Raw genomic sequence first — 11,946 nt, forward strand, 5'->3', positions numbered from 1 at the left:
GACATGAAGACATTTTATCCATTCTTACAAAAGTCAATGAAGATGTGAGTAGAAAAAAATCAGGAAGACGGAAGCAGATGCCTCAGCCAGCTTACACCTTAAGAAAGAAATTAGTATTTCCTGTGCCTAATAATGCCATAAATCATAGTTTCCAAAGCATCACTTCCAATTAGAGTATTTTTAAGTTTGGTCCTTAATAACCAGAAACCACAAAGCTCATAGCATCTTCGACAACTTATGAGAAGACTGTGTGGCTGCTCAGTGGAAGAAGAAAATATCTGTGACTGTGTTTCCAATGACTGCTGACATATTCCCCCTCTCTCAACATTCCCCACTGGAAATCAAACCCGTCCCTGCTAGAATCGAATCCGTCCCTGCCTATCCCTATAAACTTCAGAAGTAATTATTTCATTTAATTATGCTTCTGAATTAAAGGATCTGATAGAGACCCATTTACAAATAAGCAAAGTCACTTTATTAAGTTTCAAGTTCAACAAATTACGTATAATTGGAAAAATTAATAGATTAAATTATAATTTCTGGTGGAATTCCTTATGTCATGTTTATAAAATGGAGAGATTTATTGCAATACAGCGGGGATGTTTCAGGAAATTTAAAGATGTGTGGGAGCTATTAACAAAGTATTGTACTGATTAGATGACATTGTTTCCCTTAAATTTACAAGTTCAATGGTGAGGGGGGAGGGGGTAATTTTATTATTACATATTGTACAAGATATTTGAATATATGATAGGAAAGGGTGGGAAGGGTATGTGATAAGAGTATATTATTTGTACCATTGATGATTATTAAATGATATATTTATTGTTAATTTGTTTGGACATATTGTCACACTTATTGTAAGTCTGAAAATGAATAAAGAATTAAAAAAAAAAAAATTGAGTTGCTTAATTTAATTTTTACTAAGTGAGTTACAACATTGAAAAAAAAAATAACATTTGTTTTAACATAACGTTTAAAAATTTTTAACAATAGTTAAGACCAACAGACTTAGACCAACCGAGACATTAGGTAAAAAAAGGGTAGAACTACAATTCAAAATTTTTAGAGTGCAGGAGAGAACCATAAATGGAAAAACATTAGGGGGGGGTAGAGGTGGAAACCTGGAAGAAGGTAATTAGTTTGGAAATATTAATTGGGAAGAATACATACTTTGTGAACAGGTCTCTGCCAGAGCCTCTAATATAAATATAAAATATTAATACTTCAGCTGATGATGACCCACAAGCTATGTCAGCTGAGGACTTCTTCTGAAGGTGGCCGGGGGTCCTTTTTGCCAAACTTGGCAAACAGCAGTACCCTAAGTCACAGATGCTGGCACCTCAATGGCTCAAGGATGCTGCCAGCGACTGCTGCACTTCGTGGAGAGGAGTTCTGGCTGTCTTTGGAGGAGGTCCTCAGCTGGCAGTACTTGGAAATCCCTACCAGCCACAGCAAGGATCAGCAGGTACTTTAGCATTGGAGAAATAAAACCAGAAATGCATTTCCTTTTCTTTTGAACACAATAAAAAGACATCTGCTATATACATTTCCCAAAGCTAACATATTTCAGTCAATAAATTCCTTTTTTACCTTTGTTGTCTGGAGATTTATTTTTTCCTTCAAGTTGGTCCCAGTTTATCTTTTTTCTGCTTTCTTGTCTTCTGCAAATTCTTCTTTTGCTATCCATTGGTTTCTCCTACCATGGTCCAGCATTTCTCCCTCTCTCTTCCCTTTCTCCCATTGTACAGCATCCTCACTTCCTTCTGTCCTGGATCAATCTCCCTCTTTTTCCCTTCCCCACTCCTGAGCAGCATTTCTTCCTCTCCCCTCCACACCTATGTGCAACAAGTCTCCCTCTCTCTCTCACTGTCCACCATCTCTTTATCTCTCATTCCCTCCCTTACTGCAAAGGGAGTGGGGAAAGATAGAGAGAGGAATCCAGGGTACATCTCTCTCATTCCCTCCCTTACTGCAAAGGGAGTAAGGAAAGAGAGGAATCCAGGGTACATCTCACCCATCCCCACTACTGCCACATCCAACATTTCTCCCTCTCTCTTCCCCCGGATCACGTGCAGCATCTTTCACCCCTGCCCACCAGCCCCATGTCCAACATTTCTCCTTCTATCACCCCTCCCCAGCACCATGCCACATCTCTCCCTCCATCCCCTTCACCTCTATTTCCAGCATTCCTCCCTCTTACATCCCTTTCACTCTGTCCCTCTCTACCACCATATCCATAATTTCTCACTCATCTTTCTCTTCCCCATGCATCTGTATCTCACTCCTTTCCCTCCCTATGCCCAAATATTCTCCTCTTTCTTCCATTCCCCATGTGCACTATCTCTCTTCCACTTATGTACTCATGCCCAACAATTCTCCCTTTCTATTTGCACCCCCACCTCAGCATCTTTCCCTCCATCCTATGTCCCAACTTAAGTTTGTGCCCCAATTTGTGTCACACTCCCTCCTTCCAGCTCTCGTTCTAAGTTTGTGCCCCTCCCATGTTCCAACACACGCCCTCCTCTATCTCAACTCCGTGCCCCCTCTCCCAATTCCTTGGTCCAACATGCGCGTGCTTTTTGTGGCCCAACTACTTCGGTGCCCCCCTCCTGCAAAACTATACGCTGCATGGACTGGCTCAGAAGCCTTCTGTCTAACGTCGGAGGGAAGGCTTCTGGATCAGCTACTGATGGCGTGCTTGGAGCGCTGCATGTTGTTTGGTGGAGGGGCGAATGTGGCTGGAGGGCAGGAAAAGGAGGTACACAAGTATTGGAGCCCCTCGAGGTGCCTCCAATCCTGTGGGATCCCCGCAACCCCAGGGGGGTCCCCAAGGGACCTCCATGGCTTCCGCAGGATTCCCGTCATCCCCGTACCCATGCAGCTCTCTAGTCCAAACCCTGCGCTGATGCTTGTGACTCTGGGAAAGCCACTTAATCCTCCACTGCCCCAGGTACATTAGATAAATTGTGAGCCTACCAGGACAGATAGGAAAAATGCTTGAAGTACCTGTATATAAACTACTTTGACTGTGGTTGTAAAACTACAAAAAGGTGGTATAGAAGTCTCTTTCCCTTCCTCTCCCCCCCCTTTTCCTTTCCCCTTAATAGCCTAAAATTGATGCTGGAATCATGGCCTCATAACTTTTAATAAACTTAAAAACATGAATTAGCAGGAAAGAGTCTTGATACTGTCTTTCAGTGATATCCTAGAGATGACAGGGTGTTTAAAAAAAAAAATAATAAAAAATAATAGTTTATAACAGAAAAACACAATAACCGATTCATCCAGTTTGCCACGATGATAAGGAGATATTCCAGCTGTCAGCCAGAGAATTTGACTATCTGTAAGATATTTCTTTTCCAAGACAGCTTTTATCATTTCCTTAGTGCTCCTCCATCTTGATTAGATGAGTATACAAATCCTTATTTAATTCACATCCATGGTAAACAGATTTATGGTTTAAATTATTTGATATACTGCCTATGATTAGGAATTAGCTAAGCTGTTTACAGTAAAAAAAAAAAAAAAATTGAGAGAGGCCTAAGTTACAGCAAATTCATTAAGGAGCATTTTTAACTGTAACACAAAAAGAGAGGAAGGGGTTAGTGAAGATAAAATAAAGGTGATGGTTGCTGCTAAAATCTCGGAGTATAAAGCAAGCAGGAGTAACAACTATTTAGTCAGTGGGGAAGACCAGACTAAAGTAATAACATCTTTGGTGTTTTATGTGCACCGAGACCTTTTGTTTATCCAGTAAAATGTTTGTTCTTCAGTACTTGAACTGAGAACCAGGAGGCAACCCAACTCCTTTTCCTTAGGTTAAGTGATATTTTCTGCAAAGTGTGACTTAGCATGCTTTCCAGTATCTCCAAGGAACTGCAAGGTAGTAAAATTTGCTGTGTTACTGGTCAGAAAGCTACAGATTTATAACCTGATTGGTCCTTCAAACACAGCCCAGTGAGGACTGGCCCTTAATTTGCCAGAACCCTTTAGTCTTGGCTTGTGCATAGATCTATGCAAAGGTCAGCTCTGCACATCCTAGTGAGGCACTGGCATGGCCACTGATGAGCCTGGGTGGGCACATGCCCACACACCCAGCAGTGGCACAGCTTTGTGGTTAGTCCGAATCTCCAAACCCCGCAACCTGAAGACTCCTGGCAATCCTGCATCTCTTAACTGTGAGGCTAATCAAAAATATTATAGAAGGGCAGTGCAGAAAACAAAGTGTATTCAAAATTAATACAGTATGATATATGTCCAGTTCGGAAATTGTTTTCACTAGTAAATACTTTGACAAAAGGAGAGCATAGGAACTGGTTTTGATGCCAAATATGGAATGCTTGGCAGATTATTTTTCTGAGAAAGTGGAAAAATTATGTTCTCAAAGATGTCTTCAATGAGAAAAGGTAGTAGAAGGGTCTCTAGAAGAGCCTGCGGTTCAGGGGGAGTGGGTAGAATCAGTGGCATAGCAAGGGTGAAAGGCACTCTCCACACTTTCTTTGCCCCCCTCCACAGGCTCATTCCTTGCCTCCTCCCACATGCGCGCCGCTTCCTTTCTCCTGTACCTCTGTAACGTTCCTGGCGCGATCAGCAACACCCAACCTGATGTCACGCCAGCGTTGGCTCTTCCTAGGTGTAGATTCAGGAAGTGACAGAGGAAGAGCCGACGCTGGTTCGATAGAAGGTTGGGTGTTGCTGTTTATGCCAGGAACGTTAGAGGTATAGGGAAGGAAAGCAGTGCCTGCGTGCAGCAGCAAGGAGGCGGAGAGGAGGATAGGTACCTGCGCCCTACCCAGGAGGGCGCCCAGGACAGATTGCTTCCCTAGCCGCCCCCCTCCCACTACGCCACTGGGTAGAATTTCAAAAGATGATGATGGACAGGTTAGATACGATATTTCACAAAGTGGGGGAAAAAAAGGTTCATTTTTGGATATTGCTCCTTCCCACTGGTTATCAATGTTGCCCTGTCATGGCCTGATACCATTGCATACCGCCATGGTGAATCATACTTGAAAGGTAGGAGAAGCGCTGTCATTGTAGAAACACACAGTAGTGCGACTTGTACTAAAAAAAATCATGTGCTGGCTTATTGTGGCTGGAACATTATAGGACAATTTCTAATCTTGCCTGTAGATGCAAAACTGGTGGAAAGAGTAATGACAGATCAGTTAGTGGACTTTATTACTACAAAAGAGGTTTTACAAGACAATCAGCTTATAGGCATGGGTACAGCACGGAGACATAACATAGCATTTGTATACCGCAAAACCATGTAGATCCTTGCAGTTAACAATTAATGAAAGCTAAACATCAGGCAGCAAATTACAAAAAAAATGATAGTCAATTAGAAAAATTTATTGTACAAGTAAATTTTTAATTGTTTTCTAAAATTCATATACGATGTAGAAGTAAAAAATAGTTGGTGGAGAACAGAATCCCAAATAGCTGCTTAATATGAGAGCAGTCTGTTATGAAATCTTTTGTAACAGCATCCTCTAACTGATGGGAAATCAAACATTGTTGAAATACGTGAAGAATGTCAACAACTGGAAAAATTAAAATGGTCCACTAGGTACCCTGGAGACAACATTGTTAGAGGTGATAAGTGAAGTGCAATCAAAACTAGATAAGGGGGAAGTGGCCTTGGTAGTTTCTCTAGATTTGCAGTCAGCTTTTGACACAGTGGATCCTGTATTAGTTACATCACTTACAACATCTAGGAATAGGCGGTGTTGTGTTGGCATGGTTCTGACTTTTTCTAATTGAATGTACCTTTTCTGTTAAAGAGGAAGATCAGATTTCAGTGTCAAGAAGATTATTAAGTGTTTGTTCATTCTATAATGCATTTGATTCAGTCTTTTGGGATAAGTGTTTTTATGTATACTGATGATTTACTTTTGATTAGGTATACTCAGAAATCAAATGTAGACATTGTTCCTCTTCACAAATGTTTGCAGGCAGTTGAGCATCAGATGTCATTGAGTGTTGAGAAGACATTAATATGTTGGATATATAATGATTTAGTGCCAACCAGTACATCACTCTCTCTTCTTGGGAGAACAATGACATTGGTATCTTCTTTCAGATATTTGAGGGTCTTGATAGATGCAAATTTGGTGTTTTCACCATAAGCGTCAGAACACGGGGGGGGGGGGAGGGGGAGAGGCCACAGGGGCCATGTCCTTCCCAAAAATTGGCAGACAGAAGTATGGCTCTCCCAACTCCCCCACCTTCCCGCCACTGTAATTTAAAATCTTTGGGCAGCTGGCAAAACAACGAAGTCAGCCTCCCACTGTCTGCCCTGGAAGTATTCAGGCCGATGGTGGAAGGCTGGTTTAATTGTGCCACCGGCTGCCCAAAGATTTTAAATTACAGCGGCGGGGAGGTGGTAGGTGGGGGAGTCTGGAACTAGGGAGAGGCCGTATCACAGAATCCAGCTGAGAGGGGGGGGGACGGCTAGGGTTGGGAAAGAGGGAAGGACAAATTCTGCAAGGGGGGGTGTTGGGAAAGAAAGAAGGACAGATATTGCATGTGCTGGGGGGGAGAGCAAGGACAGATGCTGCACAGGCTGGGGGGTTAGGAAGGCAGGGAAGGACAAATCCTGAACAGGCTGGGGAAAAGAAATAGATGCTGCCGATGGGTGAGAGAAGAGAAAAAGAGAATTGTTGGACATAGGTGTGTGGAGTGGGAGGGAAAAAGAGATGATATACATGGGGAAAGGAAGAAAGATGGAAAATTGTTGGAGAGGAGGGAGGGAGGGAGAAATGTTATACTGGAGGGAGGAGAGAGGACTCAAAGAAGGGAGATGTCAGATTCTGGAGAAGGGTGATGGAAGGAGGGAAGAGAGCGATGTCAGACCACTGGAATGGGAAGGAGAGAGAGATTTCAGACCACGGAATGGAAGGGAAGGAGGGAAGAGAGATATGCTAGACTGCAGAAAGGAGAAGAGAGAGATGCCAAACCACAGAAAGGAGAGGAGAGAAGAGAGATGTTGGGAGGGAAGGAGAGATAGATGGGAGAGGAGAGAGATTCCAAGCTATGAGGAGGAGAGGAGAAAGGGCGAAGACAGAGATGTATGACCATGGGAGAGGGAGAGAGAGGGATGAGGGTGCACAGGGATGGAGGGGAAGGGGAGACAGAGGGAGGAGATGGTACACAGCAATGGGTGTTTCAGGGGAGATAAGAAATTTTTCTTATGGATAAATGGGAATAGGGGAGAAGAAAGAGGGAAGAGAGAGATTTTGAGTGCGGGATTAGCTTGCGCTAATCTGCTGTGTGCAGTAAAAATGCTAGTGCACCTTAGTAAAAAGAGCCCTTAGTTTGTGAGAATTATACAGGCAGACATTGGATTATTCCTTATTTGGGGTAAATGTCTAGGGAGCAGAGGATTATACATCTACCCTTTGCTGGACTTTTCCCAAATACTTGTAGTATGAGTCCCACTGGCATAAAAAAAACATATTTCACCCCCAAATACTTAATTATACTTTAATATGGATATGCAAGGAAATAATGAAGCTCCTAATGTTACAGTTACGGGTCGCTAGCTAAAAAAAGTTTCCGTCTTTTTTGGGTTTGTCTAGTAGCATCTGGAAATATCCAAAGTATTTGCTTGAGAGATGAGTCCTATTATCTTCATAATGTCATTCCCATACGCCGAGAGGCTGGATAGGCTGGGGCTCTTCTCTCTGGAGAAAAGGAGGCTCAGGGGAGATATGATAGAAACCTTCAAGATCATGAGGGGCATAGAGAGGGTGGATAGGGACAGATTCTTCAGACTGAAGGGGACAGCTAATACGAGGGGGCATTCTGAGAAACTGAAGGGAGATAGGTTCAAAACAAACGCAAGGAAGTTTTTTTTCACCCAGAGGGTCGTGGACACTTGGAATGCATTACCGGAGGAAGTGATCAGGCAGAGTACGGTCCAGGGATTCAAACAGGGATTGGACGGATTCCTGAGGGATAAAGGGATCATGGGATACTGAAGGAGGAGCTGGGATGTAACACAAGTATAGAAAGTTAACCAGGTAATGAGTAAAAACCAACCAGGTCGTGCATGTGAAAGACCGGAGGGCTAGGGCTTCGATAGGAAGGCAGGACTTAAATGGGAAGCCAAGGTGGCAAGGGAGCCCCTTCTGATGATTCTGACAGGTCGTGACCTGTTTGGGCCGCCGCGGGAGCGGACTGCTGGGCAGGATGGACCTGTGGTCTGACCCGGCGGAGGCACTGCTTATGTTCTTATGTTCTTATGATCTGGTTCTCTTCTGGCAGACCAGAAAAGTGGTGCTTAGAGGTAATATTATAGCTTATGTCATTTGTAAATGTAGAGTTGAATCAAACATAAGAATGACTATACAGAGTCAGACCAATGGTCCACCATCTAGCACAGTATCCTGTTTCCACAGTGGTCAATCCAGGTCACAAGTACCTGGCAGAAACCCAAATAGTAGCAACATTCCATGCTACTAATCCTAGGGCAAGCATTGGCTTTTCCCATGTTTGTCTCAATAGCAGTCTATGGACTTTTCCTCCAGGAATTTGTACAACCCTTTTTTAAACCCATCTACATTAACCGTTGTTACCACATCCACTGGCAACATGTTCCAGAGCTTAACTGTTCTCTGAATGAAAAAAATATTTCCTCCTATTGGTTTTAAAAGTATTTCTGTGTAACTTCATAGAGTGTTCCATAATCTTTGTAATTTTTGATGGAGTACAAATATTGATTCACTTGTACCCAATCTATACCACTCAGGATTTTGTAGACTTCAACCATATCTTTCCCCAGTCATCTCTTTTCCAAGCAGAAAAGCCCTAACCTCTTTAGTCTTTCTCATACAAGATGAGTTCCATCCCCTTTCTCATCTTGGTCGCTTTTCTTGACACAGGGGCAGGACTTAGCAAGGGAATGCAAATGACATATTTATCACTCCACATAAGCTAATCAAGACAGGTTATTGGCAGCACAATCATCTTTAAATGCAAAATTACATGAAAGGGTGAAGAAAGAGAACCCTTATTTTCAGCTTTACATATTTTACAAGACGACTCTTGCAATGGAAATACAGAAAGAAATTACCTCAAAAAGAAAATACCAAATAAGTAATCACTCATATCTTCCTTAGACCACAATTTAGCAAGGAGTGATACTGAAAAAGAGAATGAGGATAGTAAAAAAGGAAAACTAAAGCAAGGCTTAGCAGGATATCCCTTCATAGTATCTTTATCTTTAATCCAATTTTGCTGGTCACCGATATCAAAGACTTCAAATTTAAAAAGGCTCCGAGTTCTGACATTTCACCCCCAAATACTTACTTATACATTTACATGGATATGCAAGGAAAAATGGAGCTACTAATGTTACAGTTACGGGTCGCTAGCTAAAAAGTTTCCATCTTTCTTGGGTTTGTCTAGTAACATCTGGAAATGTCCAAATCCTTTTACCACAAAATAAAGCCTGAGCATTCTGAAAATAAAGTTTCATTATAGCTTTTACATCTTGTTGAAATACCAATGATACAATTAAAGTGACTCCTTTGAATGATTCGGAAAGAGAAATCTCTTAATATTTAAGAAACATTCAATCTCTCACCTAGCGGTATTTATATCCTCCATCTCTGGACTTTCCCCTACTACTTTCTTTAGAGTGTAATATGCATAATTAACTGAACCCTTATTATAAATACAAATTATATGCTTATGGCAGTAAAGCCGGGACCCTTTTGCCAAAGCTGATAAATCCTTGGTTATGCCCGAAGAATATAGAATCTATATTTGATAATAATGGCAGTTTACATACAAAATCTAAACATAGCATTAAAAGTTTTCAAACATTTTTTCAGCAGCTCTATTTGGCAGATTCTAGGTGAACTGCCTTCCTGTTATAATTTAGAGGCTTTAGAATTACCCCATGCCACTCCTTGTGACCCTGGGAAGTCATTTAACCCTTTGTTGCCCCAGATACTGTAGTTAGATTATGATCCCACCGGGGACAGATAGGGAAATGCACTCTTACTCCTTCTGCTCACTGTCAGGGATGTCAATCCAAACTAGTCCTCCATGCCATCTGCTTCTCCACGTATGTAACCACCCTAACCTTATACTTATTCCTCTCTTTCAGTCCTCCTCTCTCCCTTTCTCATATGCCATGTGGAATGCTCATTCTGCCTCCAACAAACTCTACATTCATGACCTCTTTATCTCCCAGTCCCTCCACCTGCTTGCTCTAACTGAAACATGGATTTGCCCTGAAGACTTCACTGCAGCTGCTGCCCTCTCCCATGTTGGCTACCACTTCTCCCATACACTTTGTCCTGCTAGTCGAGGCGGAGGTGTTGGGCTTCTTCTCCTTCATGCAAATTCCAACCTCTATCCCACAGCCTTCCCTCATTTGAAGTCCACTCCATCAGCCTATTCACTCCTCTACTTCTGCAGATAGCGATCATCATTCCCCCAACAAGTCCCATTCCTCCTTTCTCACTGAATTTGACTCCTGGATTTTGAGTTTCCTTGTTTCATCTTCTCCCTCCCTCATTCTTAGGGATTTTAACTTTCACCCTGATGATCCCACCAACACGTATGCTTCTAGTTTCTTGCCTTAACTGGGCATCCAAATGGCAGATGAAATTTAATGTGGAGAAATGCAAAGTGATGCACATTGGGAAGAATCCAAATCATAGTTACTGGTTGCTACTTTGCACCTTGGGGGGCAGCGCTAAATAAAAAAAGATCTGGGTGTCATCATGGACACTACTTTACAACCTTCTGCCCAATATGTGGCAGTGGCCAAAAAAGCAAACAAGATGCTATGAATTATTAGAAAAGGGATAGTAAACAAGACTAAGCATGTTATAATGCCTCTGAATCGCTCAATAATGCAACCTCACCTTGAATATTGTGTTCATTTTTGGTCTCCTTATCTCAAAAGATATAGTCGCACTAGAAAAGGTTCAAAGAAGAACGACCAAGATGATAAAGGGGATGGAACTCTTCTTATATGAGGAAAAACTAAAGAGGTTAGGGCTCTTCAGCTGGGAAAAGAGGCGGCTAAGGGGGAGATATGATTGAAGTCTATAAAATCCTGAGTGATCTAGAACGGGTACAAGTGGATCTATTTTTTTTTTTTTTTTACTGCATCAAGATTTACAAAGATTAGGGAACACTTGATAAAGTTACAGAGTAATACTTTTAAAACCAATAAAATGAAATATTTTTTAACTCAGAGAATAGTTAAGCTTTGGAACGCATTGCCAGAGGATGTGGTAAAAGCGGATAGTGTAGCTGGTTTTAAAAAAGGTTTGGACAGACATGGAGGAAGCCACTGCTTGCGTTTGATCGGTGGCATGGAATGGTGCTACTATTTGGGTTTTTGCCAGATACTTGTGACTTGGATTGGCCTCCGTGAAGACGGGATACTGGGCTAGTTGGACCATTGTTCTGACCTAGTAAGGCTATTCTTATATTCTTAAATGTAGACAGTTTAGACTGGAAAACTAGAAAATGCCTATACATTATGCTGTTAACCCACAAAATGATATGCTAACCCACAAAACAATGGCCAATCAAAGACTTCCATAGACTCCTCCCTCAGGAAGTCACTGATTGGCTGAGGTGCCCCAAGCCCTTCCAAAGGGAGGAGCCTGAAGCGCCTCAGCCAATCAGGGCCTTAGGCCTCTCCCCGTGTATCAGATGATGCGCTGAGGCAGGGCCTAAGGCCGCTATTGGGCAGCGGACGGCCTAGGAGCAGGAGGACTTTCCTCCTACTCCCGAAGATTTTGGTGGTGCGTAGGAACAGGAGGAGGGTCCGGGCTCCCCTCCTGCTCCCGAAGATGTTCGGCGCCTACAAGGAACATGAGGGACCGGGCATCCCTCCTGCTCCCAATTATTAAAAAGGTACCGGGGTGGGTGGACCGGGCCTGACTGCCTGGGCCGACCAGGGGTGGG

General features: G+C 42.6%; 1 protein-coding gene across 3 annotated transcripts in view; it reads left to right on the plus strand.

The window, feature by feature from the left end:
- The window catches only part of LOC117361288 (caspase-10-like), a 135,963-nt gene extending 135,458 nt beyond the window's left edge, over positions 1–505 (plus strand). For all 3 annotated transcript variants that reach the window (XM_033946431.1, XM_033946433.1, XM_033946432.1), the window contains one exon: positions 2–505. In XM_033946431.1, coding sequence (XP_033802322.1) covers positions 2–173 — 172 coding nt within the window. In that variant the 3' untranslated portion in view covers positions 174–505. The remainder of the gene's footprint in view (position 1) is intronic.
- Positions 506–11,946: the final 11,441 nt, after the last annotated feature.

Source organism: Geotrypetes seraphini, chromosome 5 (assembly GCF_902459505.1).
Source record: "Geotrypetes seraphini chromosome 5, aGeoSer1.1, whole genome shotgun sequence".
NCBI lineage: Eukaryota > Metazoa > Chordata > Amphibia > Gymnophiona > Dermophiidae > Geotrypetes > Geotrypetes seraphini.